Source organism: Mustela putorius, unplaced genomic scaffold (assembly GCF_011764305.1).
Source record: "Mustela putorius furo isolate JIRA1106 unplaced genomic scaffold, ASM1176430v1.1 tig00003845_pilon_pilon_pilon, whole genome shotgun sequence".
NCBI lineage: Eukaryota > Metazoa > Chordata > Mammalia > Carnivora > Mustelidae > Mustela > Mustela putorius.
This window is the reverse complement of record NW_025421998.1, coordinates 93,063,491-93,088,567: the sequence shown is the minus strand read 5'-3', so window position 1 is coordinate 93,088,567 and position 25,077 is coordinate 93,063,491. Positions and strand designations below refer to the sequence as shown.

Here is a 25,077-nt window from a genome sequence, read left to right as displayed (position 1 = left end):
CAAGTGTCTCGTTATCCCCCACGTGGCATGCACACCCTACCTCCTCTCCTGTACCAGACACACGTGTACTCCCATGGATCCCACTAGAAATTACCATGGATTCGGCAGCTGCTCTCAGTCACTTTCTCTGCTTCCAGTGACTGTGCCTCAAATGCAGGTTCATAAATGTCTTGTGTCAGAATCATCTGGGTTATTTAAAGTAGGGAACACTAAGCTTACTACAGGCTTGCTGAATTAGAACCTGGAGATCTGTTTCAGCAAGACTTCCCGGTGATTCTCATGCACACTAGACTTGAATTGATTGACTAGGCTAAGACTGGCCTACAGTAAGTAGTCAGAACTACTCGAAGGCTTAAATTCAGCCTTGTCTTCCTCAGGACAGTCGTGACTCATGCCTCTCCTAGGGTATACCTTTCCAGGACATTGAGGGCTGATTTTGCAAAAATAAGCGTCAGAGAATCATCTGCATTAGATAAAATAGATGAAACTTTGAAAGTTAATGAGATGTTTAATGGGCAAAGAAAATACAGGCAAGACTTCAGGGGTTGCCCAGTGGTCAAAGACATAGGAAGTCAGCAGTGCCATTAGGCAAGGGGAGGTGTTAGTCAGTGAGATCAGAGGTGTAAAGGGGCCAGAGAAGGAGAATGGGAGGAAAAAGTCTCTTAGTTTTGACACTCAGGTCATTACTGGCCTTGAATATCGCTGTTTTGCTTGCTCTGTGGGGATAGAGCAGCAACGTCTGATTGCTGGTGGTTAATAAGAGAGCCAGTATTGAGAAAAATAAGCCATCTAATGCTCATCACTACCCAGCCATATGTTACATAGTTCTTTGTTACTATGTTCCATGGTGGCCCCAGTACGTGGGGGGGAGGGGTATATGGCACACAGTAGAAGTGTCCACATCTGTTGAATGACTATAGAATGAGTGATTGATAGGATGAATGATGAATGTGTGCTGTGCTTAGTGTACTTGATTATGAGACTGAAGGGAGAAAAAAAAAAACCTAGCAAAAGTAGGAGAAATGTGCTTACTTTATTGTGTGCTGGAGTAGGAACCAAAAATGATATTGGCTTCCAGTTCAGAGGTCTTTATATAAAGGTAAGGGGTGATTGTACTGGATATCCTTTTCTGATATTTTTGTATTTTTGGTTATCCTTTCTCCCTGATGTTTTCTTCATTTTTTTTTTTTTTTTTTAAGATTTTTATTTATTTATTTATTTGTCAGAGAGAGAGAGGGAGAGAGAGCGAGTACAGGCGGACAGAATGGTAGGCAGAGGGAGAAGCAGGCTCCCTGCTGAGCAAGGAGCCCGATGCGGGACTCGATCCCAGGACGCTGGGATCATGACCTGAGCCGAAGGCAGCTGCTTAACCAACTGAGCCACCCAGGCGTCCCTGATGTTTTCTTCATTAATCAAACAAGTGGGTTGTATAATGAGAATTTCAAGGAGTTGGTTTTTTTTTTTTTTTTTTTTTAAGATTTTTATTTCTTTAAGAGAGAGAGAGCACGAGAAGAGGGGAGGGTCCGAGGGAGAAGCAGACTCCTCGCTGAGCAGCGAGCGTGATGCGGGACTCAATCCTGGGACTAGGGGATCCTGACCTGAGCTAAAGGCAGTTGCTTAACCAACTGAGCCACCCAGGCACTCCTCTTGGAGTTTATTTATATTAAAAATGTCTCACCTGCCAGTATTTGGATCCCTAACTATGAACTTGGGTCAACATTAGGCTCACTTTGGTGGTTGGGAATATAAGATCTGGAGTAAATCATTGTTAGTTAGGCTTTATTCATTCCTCCTCCATATTGATTTTTGAGTAATTTCCCATTGCGTGGAGCATGAGATTCCAGACTCTATGACTTAATATTAGAAATTTGATGAGCTTTGTCCCAGCTCTCCTAATTTACCCTGAACAGCTTTTTTCCCAACTTCCCTTAACTTCACAAGAATGAGTTGGTCTCTTGGTTTCCATAAAGGTTGGTGCCTACTTCTACCAGAGGGCTTGTCACGGTGGATCACGTTTACTGGTTTATCCGTGCCAGCCTCTGCATGTCCTTGAGAACAGGAACTGTTTACTTCATTTTTGTGACCCCAGTGGCTTCATGTATTTTTAACTCATAGGGGCTCAGTAAGATAAAATCATGGCATCTGTCCAAGAAAACATGACAAAAAATGTCCACATAAACACCTGAACACATGTGTGTTCGTAGCTGGGTTACTCCTCACATCTAAGAAGCAGGAAACCCAATGTCCATCGACTGAGGAATGGAGAAGCGGCATGTGCGTATTCGTATGGTGGACTAGTATTTGGCAGTTGAAGACGGCATCTGGCCCTTAAGAGTGGAAATGGAGAGATGTTACATAGATGCATTTGAAAAATAGTAGGCTCGGTGAAAGAAGCCAGTTACCAAAGACCATGTACTTGAATGATTTCATTCATATGAGCTATCTGAAATGGGCCCATCTATAGGGAAAGAAATTAGATTAGTGGTTGCCTGGGGTCAGGTGGTTCTGCAGAGTGACTGTTGATGGGCACAGCATGTTTTGGGGGGGCTGGTGATAGACATGGCCTAAAATTAGATTTTGGTAATAGTTGCACAGTTCTGTAAATAAGCTAAAAACCACTGAGTTATATACTTTAAATGGGTGATATGTCAATGAAGATGTTTAAAAGAAAGATAAAGTGGCAGGAAGACTTGGGAGCGCTGCTATGAGCCCTTCAACAGGCAACTAGACCTCTGCTTTTTTGTTTTCCATTGTGTAATCTATGCTACATCACTTACTCGTTTTGCTTTTGGTTTTTCCCACTTATAAATTTCACTGGTCGTGTGCGATGGAAGAACAATGGGTAAAACTCAACATCTGTGGTCAGTCAATTTTTATTTTCTTAAGATTTTATTAGTTGCTTGACGGAGAGAGAGCACAGCAGGGGGAGCGGCAGGCAGAGAGAGAGGGAGAAGCAGGCTCCCCTCTGAGCAGAGAGCCCAACACAGGGCTCAGTCCCAGGACCCTGGGATTATGACCTCAGCCTAAGGCAGATGGTTAACCAACTGAGCCACCCAGGCACCCTGGTCAGTTGATTTTTGACAAGGGTGCCAAGACCATTCAGTGGGGAAAGCATGGTTTCTTTACCAGATGGTGCTGGGGAAGTTGGATACACACCCGCAGGTTGAAGATGGGGAGCCCTTGCCTTACAGCGGAGACAAAAACTGACACAAAACAGATCAGTACCTAACCTTAAGAACGAAAACTATAAAACCTCTTAGAAGAAATTGTAGGGACAAATCTTCATGACACGTATGTACAACTGGGCAATTAAGCACCTGTAAAGATTCTCAGCATCCTTAGTTTTTAGGGAAATGCGAATCAAAACCTCAGTGAGGAAAACAAAACAAAACAACACCTCAGTGAGATACCACCGCACACCTGTTAGGATGGCTGTCATTTTAAGAACAACGACAGAAGAGAACAAGTAGTTCTGAGGATGTGGAGGAACTGGATCTCTTATGTTGCTGGCGGGAATGTAAAATGGTGCAGCTGCTGTGCAGAATGCCTCGGTGGGTGCCTCGCAGAGTTAACCATGGAATTACTGTGTGACCCAGCAGTTCCACTCCTCGGAATTAAAGAACTGAAAACAGGACTCAGACCTGTGTGTACCAGTGTTCATGGCAGCGTTATTCATAATACCCACACGGTGGAAACAAACCGAACGTTCATCAGCTGATGACAGGACAGACGAAAGGGGGCATGTCCACAGTGTGGACTATTATCCAGCCATAAAAAGGGACGCTCTTCCAACATGTGCCACAGCCTTGGAGACAGTACGCTGAGATGAGCCAGACTCGGCAGGACAAACACTGTGGGACTCCGCTGAACATGAAATCTCTAGAACAGGCAAATTCTCAGAGGTTACCAGGGAAGAGGGGCTCGTGGGGAGTTATTGCTTAATAGGTGCAGACTTGGTGTTTAGGGTAATGAAAAATTTGGGGAATAGTTAGTGGGGATGGTGGTATAATGCCGGGAACGTACGTAACGCCTCGGAATTGTACACTTCAAAATGGTTAAAATGGCCACTTTTATTGTATACATTTTATCATAATAGAAAAAGAAAACGGGCCAAATGCTATTAGATTCTTTTCAGTGATTGGAATAAAGTAAAAGAATTTGTTGTAGAACGTTAAAGCCATATAGAAATCCTCTGAGTCTAAATAACACCACTGAAAAATGGGCAACATGGTTAAAAGACAAACTATTTTCAAAAGCATCAATTAAAGTACCTCTCATTGGGAGAAAGAACAATTAAACAGAAGTGGTTTGAGGATGTTCATCTTCCTCTTATTGGCAAAGTGAACAAAAATATTACAAAAATTGTAGTCATGTCGTCTCTTCTGCTGTGTTTGTGCTGGACTCTGCCGGCTTACAAGTGAAGGCCAGGTGTCTTTAAGTAGGAACATGCACGGGAAAGCTTTGCGAACCGGAAACCATTCTACACATCCTAACTCCCTTCGCATTTTCTGGAAGAGCCGTGTTTAACCTACCCTTTCAGCTACTTCGTTTGATTAATTTACAAAGGATTATATTGTAATTTCTTTTTCTCCCTTGTAGTATTTAGTGTCTTTGATCCAGGACAACCTGGGATGGATGTGGGTGTTCTACTTTTTCATTCTCATGGTAAGTGAGTGTGTGCCTTTTTTAACTTGTGGGTTTTTTTTACAAATTTAGTTCAAAGCATTTACTCTGATCGCTTCTTAAATGAGCACAATTGCCAATTGCTGTTGGTGAGCCTTTTGTGAAGAGTAACATTGCATGAGTCTGAATGACAAATTCTTTTTTCAGGGTGGGAACAGGTCTTCTCATTTGCCCTTGACCTGAGCCTAATAAATATTGTCGTTTATACTTCTAGAAAAAGTGCTGAGAGATTTACTGAAAGTATTAATCGGTGTACTCTTCTGGGGTACTCTCTATCTCCTAGATTTAGTTTGGGAATTCTGAAGGAAATTACAGGATACACCAAGCAACATGGGGCTCAAAAAAAAAAAAAGCATTACTATAATTAACACTGTGGTATGTAGGTTCTAAAATGAAGAGACTCTCTTGAGAAAATATTTGTCATACCTTAAACGTTCTTGGCTGGGATTGTGTACTTTCTGGGAAATAGCCAATTCAGAACAATGCCGTATACTTTTAAAATGTTGCTCTCTGTTAAGTGAGTATGTGACCTGCCCTCCTGCTTTATTGGTGAGGTAGTGCTAGAGACAGGTCTCCCTGAGAGGGTTCGGCGATCGCTTCATCCACGAGCGGATGTGTTTGTATCCCAGCCCTAAATCTAGTGCATCCTAATTGGAGACAGCCTCAAGGGGCCCCCACGTCCAGCCACAGTCATCTAGCCTTGTCCAAGGAGCCCAGGGGTAGTTCAGCTCCCTAGTTCCCTGGAGCTGCCTTAAGGCTATGTACTCTGCTGTCACAGAGGATGCTGCTTCTGCCTAACTGCCTTCCCCCTTCCAAAGACTGGGCCATATGTCTCTGTGTTCTACTTCTGACATCTGTGCTAAAGAGGGAAATGTCTCCTGATGAACCTGCTGTGTGATCATACAAGAAATCGTACTAGAAAGAAAACTGGATCTCTTATGAGAAGCACTGTTCTTAAAGTGAGCTCCAGGGGCACCTGGCTGGCTCAGTCTGCACAGCATGCAACTCTTGATCCTGGGGTCAGGATTTTGAGCCCCACACTGGGTGCAGAGGTTACTTAAATAATAAAAAATAGAAAATAAATAAAGTGAGCTCCAGTACCAATTTTTTGTTCTGCCTGTGGCACATTATTTGATTTTCTGTGCCTTAGTTCTTCTCCTCGAGAGTATGTAACATAAAGTTTTGTTGTTGTTGTTGTTGTTTTTTAAAGATTTTTTATTTATTTGTTAGAGAGAGAGAGAGCGAGCACAGGCAGACAGAGTGGCAGGCTAGAGGCAGAGGGAGAAGCAGGCTCCCTGCCAAGCAAGGAGCCCGATGTGGGACTCGATCCCAGGACACTGGGATCATGACCTGAGCCGAAGGCAGCTGCTTAACCAACTGAGCCACCCAGGCGTCCCAAGAGAGTATGTAACATAAAGTTTAAAAAAAATGTATTAACCTCGATTTTCAAAATTTTTTTCTAATTCATTGGAAAAGATTAAGTTATCTTTGTATGGAGTCAAAATTAATGCAATTGTCCACTTTTATTACTACGTTCATGGTGCTCTAACAGGGTTAATTAAATTGCCACTGCATATTTAATGCTTTTTTCTCTTCACAGACAAGTTGTACAATTTTATTTATCTCGCCATTAATAGTGAGGGAAATCTGCTATCTCATGCAAAGACGACAAGCTCATGTACTGAGTGAATGAGTGTTGCCCACAGAAGAGAAGAACAATGGGAGACACATCAGGACTATTATTTCTTTTAATTCACCCTATTGGGGCTTGTCTTAGGAGCTCCAGCAAAACCTCAGATTGTCCAGCCTTTTTCAGCAGTGTCGGCCACTTGAGCTGCTGACCGGTGGGCAAGGCTGGGCTGTTTTTCTGCACTACATGAGTTACTGTGGGTGATTTTCATTGTTGCTTCGCAAACGTACTAAGTGGCCTGTGAAGCTGCCAGCCTTTTTATTTGTCCTGTTGAGATTATCCTTGTAACCTGAATTACTGTCTTGGACTTGGACCCTAATTCTCCAGCCTGGAAAGTTCAGTGGCCACGAGACAGTTGCACATGGTTTGCATCAATGATGGGCTCCACGAGTAGGGGAGGATCGCTGGATTCTGCTTTGATAATGAGTCCGCGGAGAGCGGTTTAGCTTTGAAGCCTCCAGTCCTGGTAGAGTACGCAAGCTGCATCAAGCACAAGCCTGCCTTGGACAAAGAACCCCTTTGTTAACAGTGGTGGGAAAATCACACTACGTGGTGACGAGCTCAGTCACTCTGTATCTGCTCCAGAAGCAGAAAATACCTTCAAATTATTGTCAGCTTGTTTTCTTCTGTCTTCATTCACAAGTCACTTTGACTTCTGGAAGTACTCAGTCTTCCTTTCAAGGACCATAAGGTACATCATCTGTTGTCACGAACATTCCAAGGTGTAGCTCACAGCCGAAGTCCTCAACCCCAGATGTGCTCTCTGGGAATGTTAGGATCCACTAAGACGCTAATAGGCTTTGGCCTGTTTTCAGAGAATTGAGCTTTCTCACTACTGGGTTCCTTGAGTTACCTCAGCAGAAGACTAGAATTAGAGACAAAGGAAAGACCCTTATGTCCTAGTAAGCGTTAAGTATGTGACCTTGAATCACATCAACGGGTTACTAGGGCCTGGGGACTAGGTATCTATTCCTTAGAAGTTTGTAGCGTGTATGTCTTCAAGGCTGTGAATTCTATACTAATTATCAATATTTTTAGGTCATTCTGTATATGTATTTTAAATTATGGACACAAACTAGGGGGAAAATGTGCAATTTTGAGGGCTGCCTAATTGGTGTTGGGTTAGGGCATATTTTTCAACTTCTTGCTTTATACTCTAAAATGTGGTGTGTGAATTTATGAACTTGGTAATGTTATTTAATCGAGATTCCCAATCAGTTAATGCCTCATTACTGACATAAAAGGGAAAATACAGAACACAGGAAGGGAAAATAAACTGACTTTTATAGTAAATAACCTGTCCATCTGATTATTTAAATACATACTCTGACTTTCTCATTGTAGGGTATGATTCATGCCTTCTAATTTCCTGCGGTTGGCCATTTACTGACCCTGTGGTACTGCCACATAGTACAGCTAGTTTCTTCCTGATGGCCCCATCTCTGTTCTGTCTGTGAACACCATCCATCCCTTCCTCTTTGTGTGAGAGTGTGCTCAGTTTGGATGACTTGCCTGGTTGTAATTTAAGAATTGCCTATAGATGAATGCTTGAATGCTATTTTTTATTATTTAACCTCCCTCTGACATTTGGTTGACAGTTTCCTTTCTGCCCACATTATCAGTATAGTAGCATCTTTGTATCCTGACACCAACATTGTTTACTTATTCTGTTTATTTTTTTATTTTTATTTTTCACCCTGTTTACACTTAGCTGGGTGAGTGTTCCCCTGACCTCTCTATAGCCCCCAAGCAGTATCTAAAATGAAATTTTAAATAGATAAGTGCTCCACCCCAAATGAAAGGATATTTTGGATGATGGATATATTTCCTTATTGTTCTCGTTCTGGCAGGAATCAGCTTTAAAGAACTCGTAGGAATCAGCTTTAAAGAACTCCTAACTTCACTTTTGTATTAATTTCTTGGCCCGTGAAGAAAAGGCCAAAGGGGAAGATAATTTGGAGATGACGGCTTGCTTCTCTGGCAGCTACATCTCCGATGTTCACTAGGTTGAAGAAAATCACTCTGGCCTGCCCTTTCTGGTCATGCTGTGTTTTCTTCTCTCCTTCTGTGTAGTTTCAAAGGAAGAAAGTCCTCTCCCCTCACCTATGTATTCTGTTCCTGCTTCCTAGAAGACTAAAGTCCTGTAGTCAATGTTCACGCAAGAATGCATCATGAAGTCATTGGAGAATGCATGGTGCTCTCGTGTGTTTCCTCCCTGTCCTCTTTAAAACCTCCAGAACCTTCCCTGCCTGCCCCATAAGTAACTGATAAGGCCTTTTCTTAGCCCTACTAGTTCTGCTGACTCCTATCCTATTTTTCTTTGCACAGCCAAATCCTTTGGGTCATGGATGGCCGCTGCTGCCTTCCGGGTGGCCTACTAACTTCCTCCTCAGTGAGGTCTTGAACTGTGTATCTGCTTGCCCAGGACCGCCCTGGTTTTGATTCCTGTTGTTCTGACTTAGTTATCAGTAACACCTCCCTTCTCTACACGCGCCCCGCTTTGGATACCATATCCTCATCCTCTGATCTCTTTCCTCGCCCTACAGAAACCGCGCATCTGAAGACCACTGAATTTGGAAATCTTTTTCTTTCATTTCTTATCTTTCTTATTCCCTTGTATTGGACACTGGTAACCTCTCCATCCTCCCCAGGACTTTCCCCTCCTGGCTTCTTTCTCTTGACCTCCTATCCCCTATACTGGGTTCTCTCCTCTGTTCACCCTCTGGTAGTTTTCTTTTCTTTTCTTTTTAAAGGATTTTATTTATTTATCTGAGAGAGAATGAGTGCACAAGCAGGGGGAGTGGCAGGCAAGGGGGGGAAGCAGGCTCCCTGCTGAGCAAAGAGCCCGATGTGGGACGTGGTCCCAGGACCCCGAGATCATGACCCAATTGGAAGGCAGACACCCAACCAACTGAAGCATCCAGGTGTCCCTGGTAGTTTCTTTTCTACAGTAAGTGTCAGCACCTTTCTCCAATGAGCAGTTCTTCTCATCTACTGGTAGCTCTGGTAAATACTAGTGAGTAAGAAACCACCGAAGAGAGGTCTGGCGTCCGTTCATTAAATACTGTCTCTGGTGTAATAGTGAAGAGAAAATCTCAAGGGAAATGGACTCAAGTCCTATAACCTCAACCTCTTTGCCCCGTCCCTACACGGACCAGTCTGCCAGTTGCCCACATGAATGGTTTCCAAGGTTTCTGAGTCATAGGCCCTCTTGAGAATCTGAAAGATATTTACCCTCTTCCTAGATCAAAACACACATAGGAGTAAACATTCAAATGTGTTACAGGGTGTTCATGGGCCCAAACTTAAAGCCTGTCCTTGGACCACAAAGTTAGAAACCCTGGTGCAGAGAACCAAGTGTCACCTGGTGTGAGGTTTTCCATAGTCTGGTTTCGAGCTGACTGGGTTCTTTACTGATCGCCACGCTACATGAACCGTCTTCAAAATCAGTTGGGTTGGCTTCTCACGTGCTACAAATGGCAGTTGTGTTTTCCTATCTTCTTATCTTTTTTAAGTAAGCACCTGTATTTAAACTTCTTAAAAGTTTTTTTTGAAACTAATTAAAATACAGGTAACATTTACCACTTTAACCATTTAAACCATATAGTTCAGTAGTGTTAGCTGTATTCCCATTGTCATGTATACCTTCTCGTCTGTAATACCCCTGTTCAACTCTCAGCTTTGTGAATCTCAACTTTCCTCCAAGGCTTGGCCATCACCGGTGAGTCCAAGAAACCTTTCCCAACCAGCCTGACAAGCACTCACTGTCTCTTCTTCCTTGGCTACGAATAGCAATATGACTTTCTTGGTGCTTAGCTCTTTCTGTCTTAGCTATTTTTCACAGCGAACTCCCCAAGGAGATTGTTTGCTCTTTTTCTCCAATTTCCTGCCTGGTTGGTGCTGAGTAAATGTTGATCATTTGGAAAAGGTAGAAGGAAAATGAGAGAGTGGAGGGTAGGCAAAGCGGGGTGCAGGGCCCTGATTCTGCCAGTGGCCCTTCCCCTTGCTTTATATGCAGTACCACATGCGGTGGCGGCCGGGTTAGGAGGCTGGCTGGCCTAGGGCGCAGTACCCTCTCCTCAGGCTCTTTGGGAGACCCATTAGCTATCCCAGAGGCTAAGCAATGGTGAACAGTGAGCTTTTGTTTTTCCCCCCCTCTCTTCAAGATTTTATTTATTTGACAGAGAGAGAGATCACAAGCAGGCAGAGAGAGAGGGGGAAACAGACCCCCTGCTGAGCAGAGAGCCTGATGCAGGATTCCAGGACCCTGAGATCATGACCTGAGCTAAAGGCAGAGGCTTAACCCACTGAGCCACCCAGGCACCCCCCCAACCTTTTTTTTTTTTTTTTTTTTAAGATTTTATTTATTTGACAGAGTACAAGCAAGGGGAGCAGCAGGCAGAGGGAGGAGAAGCAGATTCCCTGCTGAGTGGGGAGCCTGATGCGGGACTCGATCCCCAGACCCTGAGATCACAACCTGAGCCGAAGGCAGCTGTCCAACCCACTGAGCCACCCAGGCCCCCCAACAGTGAGCTCTTTTGTTCCAGTGCAGATCCCATGCTGTTCAAGCTGCTGTCTCTTCCCGCTGCATGATTTTACCTGAACTGTCCTCCCGCTGCTGTCTCAATGCTGTTCACCCGTCTCAACCCTTGGCGTCCTGCCTCGGAGGAGCTTTCCTGAGGATGCTGTTCCTCATGCTCTCTCTTGTCTTTAAACTTTTATAGCTGTTATTCCTAGATCACACAGTCTGATGGATTTTACTGCTCTGTTTTGCTCTGGTTGTGAGCCCCAAAGAGTCAGCTCTATGTCTAAGGATGTGCCTGCCATTGAATCAAGATAGCTGGTTTACCTTCCCACGTGGCCTCTTGTACTTTTAGATTCAGGGTCCTCTTCCTTTTGCTTTTTCCTCCCATGCCCTGATTGTTTCTGGTGGCCAAGTTTGTCTCAGCATCTATCAGAATAAGATTAAAGAGGAGATAATGATATTTATGTGTGTGAACAGAGATAAGACAATACGGATCACTGAAATGTTATATGCATGTGTTACAGCATAGGCAACAGTATACATGTTTTATGTAAATACATATGTTGCATACACACACCTACATAGCATACATACATATGTGTAAAGTCTAATACTTGAAAAGAAATTATATACCTGAGTACCCAGTGGTATGGTCTTTCCATCATCCTCACGTAATAGTTCACGTGCATATACGCCTTTCAAAAGTGCCCACCCCCTCACTACTCTCTCTCACGCGCACATCGTTGTGACTACGGTAGGTTCCACAGATGGGAGAGCTGAGGCTCAGAGACATTGGGTGGTCACAGAGCTAGTAAAGGACAGAAGCAGAACTGAATAAAACCCCAGGCTTTTTGCCTTAACTCGAGCATCTTTGCCATTACCCCCTGTGGCGTCTTCTCATTTAACCTTATCCTAGCCTTACAGCAGCGGTGCAACGGCTCTCATCTTTTCCGAGGCCCATAATCCCGGGGCCTGAGCAGACCTCGAGTTAAACTGCCTCCAGTCCTGCACCTGCTGCTTGGTGGGGTACCCCCCCCCGCCCTATCAGGCCCCTGAGAACTTCTCCCCTTGTGCCAGCCCACTGCTTCCCTCTGCGGCTGCCTCCCACCCCAAGTTTGCCTTTGTAAAGGCAAACACCTCTTGCCTCTTTTTCTCGGTCCTTCTCTCTGAGGCTCGGGGATTCTGCCACCTGACAGACTCTTGCATTATTATTTCTTCCCTCCTTCCGGGGCCCTGGATAGTCGCCGCAGGTGTGACGATGTCACATGCTCACTTTTGCCAGGTCTGCCTCTTTGCTCTTGACCGTGGTCCCCGCCTCGTACCCTTGTTTCTAATGAATGCTTCATGACCTGTGAATGAGGGGCTTGCTCTGGAGATGCCGGGAGCCTGCTTTTTCAGGCCTGCTATTGCCCTCCTATTGAAGGAATAACTGTTTTTTTCTTTTTGCCTTCCAGAAATTCACAAAGTAGCAAAATCATTTGGAACTGTTTTGAATCCCCTTTATCACGGTGGAATGTTGGTAAAAGTGTTGCCCTGTTTGACCAGAATGTTGTGGATTTTAATGGGATGATTGTACTTAGGTGAAACCCTTCATCTGAGGACTTCAAAGGCCTCCACTTTGCTTAATAGTTACCATCACACCCTAAAGAGGGACATCAAGATGCCACGGTCCTAGATTCTCTCTGATTCTGTGTGTGTATGTGTGTGTGCATGTGTGCAGTTGCTTCTTTATTTAGCATTTTGTTTGTTTTCTTAGCCTCACCATAGACAAGTTTCAGAAATCTAACAGTTAACACAGCTGGTTTCCATGAAAATGACAACCTAAAGAGTAGCATACATGAGTTGCCTTTGTTTTGTGGGATGAAAATGTTAGGAGGCTTATGAAGGACTGGAGGCAGTCGGGTATGGCTGGGAGGGAAGCAGCTGTGGGTAGAATCTAGTCCGCCCACCCAGACTGTGCCCTTATGTCCCCAGAGCCGTGGAACAGGTTTCACCATTGTTGGCACTACTAGTTGGGTTCATGGGAAAGATGATCCTATGAATGAGCTCTAGTGGGGAATGTAGGTGCTGCATGATCACCCACATTGGTCCTTTTAGCAGCACTTTTTTTTTTAAAAAAAAGATTTTATTTATTTATTTGACAGACAGAGTTCCCAAGTAGGCAGAGAGAGAGAGAGAGGGAAGCAGGCTCCCCACAAAGCAGAGAGCCCGAGGCGGGGCTCGATTCCAGGACCCCAAGACCATGACCTGAGCTGAAGGCAGAAGCTTTAAGCCAGTGAGCCACCCAGGCGCCCCCTTTTAGCAGCACTTTCGAGAAAAGAGCCTGTGTCACCATTAGAGGAAAGGTTCCTAATTAAAATAACACCAAAGACTCCCTCTCCCCCACGCCCCACCCCTGGTCTCTGCAATCACTTAGGCCATGGAAACAGCCTCTGGATAAAGGGATGGGTTAGTTAAGACAAGACTCTTCTGGAGAAAAACCTCTCAGGGGTGGCATATAGAAATGACCCAGAGCAGTCCCCCTGCCCGCACCCCCCTCCTGTTGGGCTGGGGCTCAGCACGGCTGCTTTCGGCCAGAGCGTATGTCGTGCTGCGGGATTGTGGTGGTTCTCATCTGGAAGGAGCTTTCCTACCCACAGTTACATTTTCCTTTCTCTACCCTCCCCCAAAGGAGCTGGTCTTTCCACAGTCCAGTTCCTTCCCCAGCTCAGGCCATCTATTTCTTGACTCAGCAGGGGGAGACAGAGTCCCAGAGACCCTGCCTGCTGCACTTTCCAACACCGGAAGGTGCCACATGTTCTTTATTTCATTATTGATGCATACGTGTTTTGAAATCCTCTCTATTTCGTGCTTACTGTATGTGTGGAGTCCCGTTCCGCGCCCCCGGGCCTTCCCTCAGCCTCCTACCCCCGCTGATGGCCGCCCAGCCTGTTCTACAGAGAGATGGAGATTCTCTGGAGTTTCTCTCCTTGGACAGTTCCGTCTCCCAGAGAAGGTGATGCCTTAGCTTCCCTGTAAATCCCGTAGCTTTCGAGTAGCTTCCCTTCACCATTCGTTTCCAGTCATTAATCTTGGGAGCCTCTCGGTTGGGATCCTCAACCATCCCCTCCACACCTTGCTGCTGCCGTCCCTTCTGCCATGAGGAGGGAGTCCAAGTTCAGATCCCAACGGATGGGCTACCCTTGCAAACCTCACTCGCTCGCTCTCCTTCTCTCTTCTCCTCCCGACCCAACTGTTCCTTCTCTAACCTGGACACCAGCTCTGAATTATTGAGGCGAGAGCTGAAGGTCAGTCTACCCCTCTCCCAGGAGTGAACTCCTTTGCATCGTCCACTGACAGCTGTCTGGTACCCAACTTGGGAACATCCTCTTGGGGTGACCGAATGCACTCTCCCTAGTGGCGCCATTCCATTGTTCTGTAGCTTGAATTATTAGAAAATTTGTTCCCCTTTCCTTTTCTTCTTCCAAAGCAACACAGATGAATTTTTTCTCTTGGAATGTTTGAGGATAGCTTCCCTCTCTCTTTCAGCTTTTTGGGCTTCCAATCTTAAATTTGTATAGAAACCCGGCGCCTGGGTGGCTCAGTGGGTTAAGCCTCTGCCTTCAGCTCGGGTCCGGTCCCAGGGTCCTGGGATCGGTGGCATAGGGCTGTCTGCTCGGCAGGGAGCCAGCTTCCCCTGCCCTCTGTCTGCCTCTCTGCCTACGTGTGATCTCTGTCTGTCAAATAAATAAATGAAAATCTTTTTTAAAAAATTTGTGTAGAAACTATTCCCCAGCTATTGATTTCTGAGCAAATCTACCAGTGCAGCCCTTTACTTGCGAAGTCCTCAACTGTCTTCTTTGAGCACCCCCTTCTCTCTCTGATTTGATTTCCCCTCTCCTAATCTTCAGTCTCGAGAACATTCTCTGGACACAATTGTTTCGTCTTCTGTGCTCCAGAGGCTCTTGTTCACACACCCTGTTTCCAGCCTTGTCTTTATCAATCTGCAGAACTTGGGAAAGACAGGATCACCTTTAATCATTTAGAAAAATCTCCTGCTGAGTGGAAGGTAAAACTTAGTGAATGTTTAATTTTCTCTCTTCTAGTTCTTTCCTTTAGAAAGCTTCCTTTTTCATATTTTTCTAAAACCTTCAGATGACTACAGAGTATTTATCTCCAGCCCCAATTTGTTACTCATTTTTTAATCTTAAACTGCCTGAGCTCACTAGGATGTCCTGTTGGCAGCCTGATTTAAGATAGCTCGTTTTCTCCACCCAGTTTCTGCAAATCCACTACTCATATAATCATCCTATTGGTCTTTGTATAATAAGCTGCTTGCAGGGTGCCTGGGTGGCTCAGTTGTTTAAGCCTCTGCCTTCGGCTCAGGTCATGATATGTGGGTCCTGGGATCGAGCCCCACATCGGCTCTCTGCTCAGCAGGGAGCCTGCTTCCCCCTCTCTCTCTGCCTACTTGTGACCTCTCTCTTTGTCAAAAAAAAAAAAAAAAAAAAAAAAAAAAAACTTAAAAAAAAAGCTGCTTAGAGATTTTTGAATGATCTTGATTCTTTGTCATTAAGTAGCAGTCTCTTTTCCTAGACCATGAGTCCTCAACTGTGCCATAATCCTCACACTTTCTGGTTTCTCTTTAACTGTCAGTGGCTATACCATCCTGCAGGTCCCCAGGTTCACAGCTTTAAGGATCATTTTTGGCACAGCGTTTCCTCTCTCCATGCAGTGAGTATCCAGTTTTGCTGACCCTTCCTTGCTTTTTTCATTCATTGTTCATGTTGATTTTTAAGCCACCTTCCTTCACCTGAATTTTTCACAGCAGCCTTATTTTTGGTGTTCCCTGATTTATTTTTGTCTTATCCTTCTCCAGTCTGCCCCACACTCAACCTTTGAATAGTCTTTTTTTTTTTTTTTTAAAGATTTTATTTATTTATTTGAGAGAGAGACAGTGAGAGAGAGCATGAACGAGGAGAAAGTCAAAGAGAGAAGCAGAATCCCCGTGGAGCCGGGAGCTGGATGCGGGACTCCATCCTGGGAGGATCATGACCTGAGCCGAAGGCAGTTGTCCAACCAACTAAGCCACCCAGGGGTCCCTCAACCTTTGAATAGTCTTAAACAGTGTTTTTGTGGTTTTACTCTCCTGGTCAGGTATCAAAAGTGTCTACCTTCTTCACTGGATTAATTTTGAGATCTTGTATGACTCCTCACCTCCAGAGAGAAAATCTGGGGGGCCGGAGCTCTGAGGGCAAGCATGGGAACACTTCTCTTCTCCTGGCCTCTTGTTTATTACCGTGTCGAACACCTCTCTTCCCTTATCTTCTTCTTCTTCTTCTTTTTTAAAAAATAACAACTTTACTCAGATATAATTTACACAAACCATACAAGTCACCCACTTAAAGTGGACAGTGGTTTTAGGCACATTCACAGAGTTGTACGTCCATCGCTACTGTGAATTTTAGAACATTTTCATCACCCCAGAAGAAACCTCAGATTCATTGGCAGTCACTCTCCTTCTCCTTTTTCCCCAGCTCCTGGCAACTACTGATTCACATTTTGTGTGTTTTTTTTTTTTTTTGAAGATTTTATTTATTTATTTTAGAGAAAGAGCACAAGGGTAAGTAGGGGGAGGAACAAAGGGAGAGGGAGATAATCTCCAGCAGACTCCGTGCTGAGCTCACAGCCTACGTGGGGCTGTATCTCACAACCCTGAGATGGAACCAGGAGTCTACCCTCAACCGACCGAGCCACCCAGGTGCCCTCTAATTTACATTCTCTATTTGTCTATTCTGGACATTTCATATAAATGGGATCATATAATGTGCAATCTTTTGTGATTGGCTTCTTAGCATAATGTTTTCAAGGCCGTTCAAACTGGGTTTTTTTAGATTCTGTGTTTGCTTGTCATTCATTCATCAGAGGGCCAACTGTATCAACTGTACTTTCTTATGTTCCGTATTCTTGATGCTCTGATATTTGTGGCCTCTCCGACTGGGCAAAGACTGCCCGCCCCTCCCAGGGTTAGCCAATTCTTAGAGATAGCAAAGGACTCCCCTGGAGCACACTTTTCCTATGCAAATGAACCAATGAGGAAGCCTACACCCTGAACCAACCACCGACTTGACTTTATCTACTGCTCACACACCACACCAGTATTTTTTGCATGAAATCACCCCAGGGCCAGGTACCAGCCGACTAGGGACAGCCCCTATTTCCTAAAGCTGTCAGAATTGTTCAGACAAGACAGTCCTAAATTGTTTACCCTGTCCTGCCTTGCCTTTCCTGCAGAAAACCTAATAAAGGCTCTGGTTCCGGCTTTCTCCTACTCCTCCTGCCTCCAGACCTAAACCGGAGCTTCCCCTGTGGCCCTGTGTGGCACGGTGTGCCCTCCTCTTGGGAATTGTGAGTAATAAAGATCTGCTTCCAGTGGCATTGACCTCTCTGTGTCATCACTCAATAGCCTCCATGAGGTATAATTCAGCAGGTAAAATTGAGGCAAAGGCTCATTTATGTTCCATGTGTCAGTTTTTCATTCCATTTTTTTAAACTGGATTGTATGCATACACCACATTCTTCATTCTTCAGCTGATGGACATTTGGGTTACACCCTCTTCTGGTTATTGTGAAAAATGCTGCTGTGAGATTTGAGTGTGGATATGTTTTTGGGTCTTTTGGGTGTATTCCTAGGTGTGGAATTGCTGAGTCATATGGTAACTATACATAGCATACAGAACAGCCAAACTGTCTTCTAAGGGGGCTACATCATTTTATAGTCCCACCAACAACTGGTGAAAGTTCCAATTTCTGCACATCTTCATCTATACTTATTATTGTGTGACTTTTTAAATTTGGTCATCTTCATAGATTTGAAGTGTGGCCTTACTGTGGTTTTAATTTGCAGTTCTCTATTAACTAATGATGTTGAGCAACTTTTCATGTGTTTATTGGCTGTTTGTATGTCTTCCTGGAAAAATGTTTCTTTTGCCCATTTTAAAATTAGGTTATTTTGTCTTCTTATTGTTGAGTTGTAGGAGTTCTTTATGTATTCTGGATATAAGTCCCTTATTACATATATGATTTGAAAGTATTTTCTCTTAATGTGTGGATTGTCTTCGTTTTCTTGCTGGTGTCTTTTGAAATGCAATTTTTAAAAATTTTTTGATAAAATCAGCTTACATATTTTTTCTTTCCCTGCTTTTGATTTTGGTGTCATATATAAGATATCTTTGCCTAATTCAAGGTCATGGAGATTTAGTCCTAAGTTTTCTCTTAAGAGTTTTATTGTTTTCGCTCTTACTTTTAGGTGTATGATCTATTTTGAGTTAATTTTTGTATATGGCATAAGACAGGAGGCCAAGTTCATTCTTTTGCATGTAGATATCCAGTTGTTCTAGCACCATTTGTTGAAAAGACTATTCTTTCCTCATTGACTTGTTCTGGCACACTTGTCAAAGATCCATTGATCATTAATGTAAGGGTTTATTTCTGGATTCTCAATTCTGTGCCATTGACCTACACATCTAAATGATCTCTTTGTCCATATGTCGGTACCACCAGTCTTGATTACTGAAGCTTTGTAGTAAGTTTTGAGAGCAGGAAGAGTGGGTCTTCCTACTTTGTTCTTCTTTGTCAGAATTGGTTTGGTAATTCTGGGTCCCTTATATTTCCATGTGAAATTTATAGTTTGTCAATTTATGCAAAAAAAAAAAAAAAGAGCAGCTGGAATTTGGAAAGGGATTGTGTTGACCTTATAGATCAATTTGGGGGAGTATTGCCATCTTAACAGTATTAAATCTTCCAGTCCTTGAATATGGGATATCTTTCCATTTATTTAGATCTTTTTTAATTTCATTCAATGATGTTTTGTAGTTTTCAGTGTACAAGTCTTGTACTTCTTTTGTTACATTTATTCCTAAGTAATTTTTCTTTTTGATGATTTTGTAAATGGGATCCTTTGCTTAATTTCTTTTTTTCTATTTTTTAGATTTTATTTATTTATTTGAGAGAGAGCACAAGCAGTGGGGCGGGGCAGAGGGAGAAGCCAACCCCCGCCTGAGCAGGGAGCCTGATGCTGGACTGGATCCCGATGTGGGACTGGAACCCAGGACCTTGGGATCATGAGCAGAGTCAAAGGCAGAGGCTTAACTGACTGAGCCACCCAGGTGCCCTGTTTGCTTAATTTCATTTCATATTGTTCACTGCTAGTATGTAGAGATACAGCTGATTTTTGTATATCGATCCTGTGTCCTATCCCCTAGTTGAACTTGTTTTATGTTCTAAAGAGAGAGAGAGAACGAACAGGGGAGTGGCAGGCAGAAGGACCCTGGGATCATGACCTGGTCTGGAGGTAGACACTTAACCCACTGAGCCACCAGGCATCCCTCTTAGGATTTTTTTTTTTTTTTGTATGCAAGATCACATCATCTGGGAATAGAAATAGTTTTACTTTTTCCTTTCCAATTTAGATGACTGTTATTTCTTTTTCTTACCTAATTTCCCAGGTTAGAGCTTCCAGTATAATGTTGAATAGAAGTGGCAATAGTGGCCATCCTTGTCCTGCTCCTAATCTTAGGAGGAAAACATCCAGTCTTTCACCATGAAGTTTGATGTTAGCTGTGGGTCTTTCATAGATGGCCTCTTATCTTTTTGTCATCCTACACTATCTAGTTTCTGTCTGCTCTCTGAATTTATGGTATGGTGGAAGGAATATGGACCTCAAAATCAGATTTGGATTTGAATTAATCAGTTCTACTAGGAGATGTTGAGTGTTAGACACCAGGATATAGAAGAAAATCCCTGCTCCCAAACCACTCTAATATGGTGAAAGACTGTCATATGGGTAAAACATTTTAGTGTGATAAGTGCTGTGATGGGAATATGGCCAGGGCTGTGAGGAGTACAGAAAACAGGCTCTGGGGAAGACTGACTTGAGGATATGATGCCTAATTGCTCTTGAACAATTAGAGATAGTCTTGGAAGAGAGGGAACATGTGCAGAGGTGGGATGGTAGCTGGATTCTTTGAACCATAGGTTGGTCTATGAGACTTGAGTGTGGGGTGCTTGCAAGTGAGGGGCTTAAGGTGATGCTAGAGAGTTAATTGGGGCCTTGCAAGCTTCTGAAAGCTTTGTAAGAACTGGATGGTGGTAGGGGAGGAGGTGGATGGGTGGTGAGTGAGGCCATGAATGGGAAGATCTGGAGATAGGACGTTGTTTCTAAGCAGGGAAGAATCAAGGGCCCAAAGTAAAGATGGAAGAAGGGAAGAGAGTCAAGGAAGATTCAGAGGTGGAGGTAGCAAGGTATGTTGCACTTGACTGTGAGAGATGAAGAAAATGGACTTGAAGAGAATGATTCTCAGGTTTTCGATGTGGGATTATGGGTTGTTTGGTGAACTAAGCTGAAATTGAGTTTTCTCATCTATAAAATGGGAAAAGTATTTCCCTGATAATAGTATATGGGAATCTCAACACAGGCACATGGTTGAAACTCAAGAAATACTCATTCTTTTTGCTTCCCCCATTGTTTCTGTTTCTTCTGTTCTTTAAATGTAGGCCTTAGTTAGGTTAGTTCCTGCCTTCACAGTGCTTTTCTTTGCTGTGTCCCATAGGCCCCACTGGTACCCATGTGTGGGTTCCTCCCACATCTCTCTCGCCACCTTCAACTCTTTCCTAAGTATTTTCGACTATGTTCTGGGCATCTGAATGGCCTCTTAATTTTCACAAAGAGAACCATCCCCCAGATCTCTTCTTCCTCCTCATGTCCATAAGCCTATGAATGCTGCTGTCATTTTCTGTCATTCTAACTTCAAATCTTTTTTTTTTTTTCCTGGTTGAAAAACACATTTATCTCTTATGGTTTCTAGTTTTCCAGAGTCATTTTGATGTCTTTCTCTTCTCTCATCTCCTCACATTCACTGAAATTCGGGCTCAGTTTAATCCCCTCCATAACACTGTACACACCCGTTTCCTTTTCTACCCCCATAGTACTGCCTTCAGGCTTCCATTATTAGTCTCATCTGAACTAAAATAGTCATTCTCTACCCCTGGCTTCTGCCCCTTTTGGTCCACTCCGCAGGCAGCTGCCAGGCTGAGCTTCTAGGAACTGTCTCGATCATGACGTTCAGTTGAATGTCTTCATTGAGTTCTCCACACCCACTGGGTTTTTGCTTAAGGCACTGCATGTCCAGACCCCGTGTGCTTCTCCAGTTTTATCTCCCCACATCCTTGCAGAAAAATGAGAGAGTCTTTTGTACCTTAAGAATCATCTCTCTCTCTTCCCTTGTGGAAAGCGTACTTGTTCTCCAAGTCACAGCTCATGGATCCTGCCTGACTCTCATCAAACCAGATAATTCTCCTTCCTCATATCCTGTAGGACTCTGTGCTTCTTTAAAATGATTTGTGTACATATCTTATCTCTCCTACTGGATTCAATCTCTTCCACGGTGCCACCTTCATCTCTATAACCCCCAGAATGCCTTTCTCATATTCAGTAGATATTTGTTATAGCATGTACTACATTCTCTTCTTCCTGAAGCATGAGTTTTACTTTTCCAAATGCCTGTCCCCAAGGGTCTGTGACACAGGCAGTAAGAGGATGAAGGCGAGCAGACTTTTCCCTGTGGATCTTTTTGGAATTTAATACTGAAGAGTATGAGGATATTACAAAGACATTCTTATTAAATTCTTGGTAATGAAGTCTAGCATCATTTGGTGGCTTTGATATAGTCCATGTAACGTTTAACTCTTTATGTGGCTTGCTTTGGTCATGTCATCATTGACGATATGGGAGTTTGAGAGATTAGGAAACGGACCCAAGTGCTGTGCCGTTCTGCAGAGCTGTACGTACTAGTCTGGCTTTTCCTTGTAGAATCTAGAACTTACGCTTATGTACTTCTTAGTTACTTTCAGTCAAAGTAAATAGCCAAGTGATTCATTTGGGAAATTACTCGAGGTATGCCCCGCCTTTCCCTGTCCTTCCCTGGAGGCTTCTCCCCAAGACTGCCTCTCCTGGATTTGGAAGGAGGTAGCTCTCAGTCCCAGTTTCCGATGAGTGATTTCCAGGAACCGAGAAGGGAAGCAGGGATAGAAAGAGTTAGGTAGTTTCTGTCTTGGGCTCAAAAACCTCAGTCCTCAGTTCCTCCAGCACTGTCTCCTGGCAGCCAGACAAGGAGGGAGAGAAACTGTGAAGGGTGCCAGGGTGCCAGTAGAGCATCCGAGTCCTTGGCAGCGCTCAGAATAGCATTCACAGCTCTCAGTGATTCATCGTGCGCAGGCCTGCCCACCCATGATCTGAGCCGCTGAGGACAGCGTGAGTCAGGCCTCCAGCAGCTTCCTTTCCTGCCTTAAATTCTGTGCCCTTCCCAGGCTTGCTCGGCTGCGGAACAGAGGGGAGGCCGATGAGGCAGGCGGCGCTACCGGCCAGGAGAGGTACAGCTCCCATCTATTTTTGTTTGAAGGGCTTCCTGCTCCTGTCTGCACTAAGCCCTAGGGAAATAAGGAGAAGAAGAGGAATCTTGGTATTTGGAAGGTAGTGGTCATTTTCGAGACCTATATAAATTTGGGGCCTAATTTTGTTGTTGTTGTTGTTGTTAAGATTTTATTTATTTATTTGAGGGAGAGAGGGAGAAGCAGACTCTCCACAGAGCAGGGAGCCTGATGCGGGGCTCCATCCCAGGACCCCTGGACCACGACCTCACCCAAAGGCCATCACCCAACCGATCCAGCCACCCAGGCGCCCCAATTAAGGGCCTGCTTAGCCCCATTCTCTGGACACGCTTTTACATTGATCTCTGCGATATCCCTCAGTGTTATGTTTTGCATCTCCTAAATCTGATCTGCATTCTCTTCTGTCCCGTTCTTCTCTCTTTTTTAAAGATTTTATTTATTTATTTGACAGACAGAGATCACATGTAGGCAGAGAGACAGGCAGAGAGAGAGAGGAAGGGAAGCAGGCTTCCTGCTGAGCAGGGAGCCCGATGCGGGACTCGATCCCAGGACCCTGAGATCATGACCTGAGCCGAAGGCAGCAGCTCAACCCACTGAGCCACCCAGGCGCCCCGACCGTTCTTCTCTCTTAATTCTTTTCTTTCTCCCCTCGCTCAGCAAGAATTGGATTTATGTATGAAATCACAGCTGTTGGATTTTTCCTTTTCAGGATAGCTTTTCAACCAGGTATGTCGCATCTCTTTGCTGGTCCTCCCCTGTCAGTAGCCCTAACTCAGAGGATATTACTAAACCCAAATTATCTCAACACCAATCCTGGTGTTCTCAGCACTAAACCCCCCTACTGTGGGTCCAGACCTGGAGTTCACCGCATTTGTCCCCTTTGATCTGCAGCAGAATCCCTGGTTCAAAAATCATTCTGATGTCATAGTTGGCTTAAAAATGGGTCCTTCTTGATCTGGTCAACCCGAGACAGGCCCCAGGTCTCCTTTAGCTAAGCTTCCCATTCTCTCATCACTGTGTAGCTCTTGCTGTGTATCCCACTTTCTGCTTGTAGCAGGGGTTGTTTTCCTCTCTCGCCACTTTCCCAGCACTGATTTTCTTGAATCAGGAAACGCTCAGGTTCAAACTATGACATGTCCATGTTCCTCCTTCATAGCGGGAGCTCCTTGCCTTCTAGCCCTGTGTGTGTCTGTCACCCGAATCATTTCAGGATGCTTTAGAGAAATCCAGGCATAGCTAGGTTGGGTGACTTGTCTTAAGTGACAGCACGCCATCTGAACAAGAGTGATGATTGACTGCTTTAGAGGTTTTTCTGTTTTCCCTTCCTGGTGGCTGTGTGGCATCCATGCTCTGAGGAGAAGGCAGCTTTACCAGCAAAACATCCAAGTGTGTTTATTTCCAAAAAGAGCTATACAAGATGAAGCATGGGGGGCTGCGTCGATTCCACCACAAGTGAGGACGGGAAACAGGAGGAGGTTGGGTGTAATACTTCACTTCTGTACAGGGTCAACACCTGTCACAAATGTGACCCGGTCTCCGGACCAAAGCTAATTCCAAGCGCGGCTAAATGACCCACATACTCCAGATACGTTACACAATATTTTAAAGCACAAGGCATAGTTATCTCAAATTCGCTGTGATGGGATAATTTGGGGGTGCTTCAGGGTGAAGTGTTTTGAAGTAGCTTTCATTTTTATCATTGGAGCACTGCCATGAAATAGGTACAGGGATTTACAGAGAAATGCAGAGGAATAGGTACAGAGAAACAGGACAGAGATTTAGGCCCACTGTGAAGTGAGGACCCTGAGGCAAAGGGAAATGAATGAATGAATGGATGAATGAATGAATGAATGAATGAAGCCATTCAGCATTTATTCTAAAGCACACAGATTTGGGTAGCACAATTGAGATTAGACCCTTTCATCTGTGTTTGATTTCTTCTATCACACTGTTCTTTTTTCGGGAAACTTCTTCCACAGATGAGACCAGTCCATCCCCAGAAGGACCTGTGCTCTGAGTGGTTTTATTAAAGCCATAGTGTGTTTCTCGGAATTATCCACACGCTTTTCCCAACAGTGGTGCGTATGGCATCTGGAGTTTATACTGAGTCCTGAGAATAGGCCCCCTTCCATAGGCGCTCAAGACTCAACTCTTCTGGCTGTGTCCGTGCCTTCCCAGACCCTCTCCTGCTATAGCATCCACTTGACTTTCTCCTGACTGTGCTACTTCCCATCTAATTGGCTCCTTATCTTACCAGCTCCCTGGCCTGTGGGGAAGGGGACAGGACACTCCTTGCTCTCTGGGCTTCCCTTCATTCTGTAAGTACGTCTTGAACGTCTGCTGTGTGTTGGGTTCTCTAGTTACACCTGCTTATCATCATCATGTCCATCCAGGGACCTCAGGTAAGCCCTCCCTCTTCCTGTAACGAGTTCAGTGCTGGACTGAGCATCCCAGCCTCTTTCTTACCATCGCTGCCAAGGAATTGAAGATCTGTGACCGTCCACACATCCTATTATAGTTTTCTAGACCTTCAGTTTAGTACCTGCATTTATAGGACAGTGCAGCCACCATGAAGGCAGTTAGGCTCATTGGACTTCCTAATCAAGTGGGAACACTTTTTGGTTCAAAATCTCTCTAACCATGTTTCATGGGATTGGCAGGCTATGATCATGGCTTTTCTCTCCTTGCCCTTGCCAGACATCACTAATCAATGACCAAGACACTTAGTCAAACAGAGTCTGGACACAGATTT

The 25,077-nt window shown here is 44.3% G+C and overlaps 1 protein-coding gene across 7 annotated transcripts in view; it reads left to right on the top strand.

The window, feature by feature from the left end:
• The window catches only part of SLC37A3 (solute carrier family 37 member 3), a 50,035-nt gene extending 42,369 nt beyond the window's left edge, over positions 1–7,666 (top strand). For all 7 annotated transcript variants that reach the window (XM_045063061.1, XM_045063063.1, XM_045063059.1 and 4 more), the window contains 2 exons: positions 4,600–4,665; positions 6,284–7,666. In XM_045063061.1, the coding sequence (XP_044918996.1) occupies positions 4,600–4,665; positions 6,284–6,376 (159 nt within the window). In that variant the 3' untranslated portion in view covers positions 6,377–7,666. The remainder of the gene's footprint in view (positions 1–4,599; positions 4,666–6,283) is intronic.
• Positions 7,667–25,077: the final 17,411 nt, after the last annotated feature.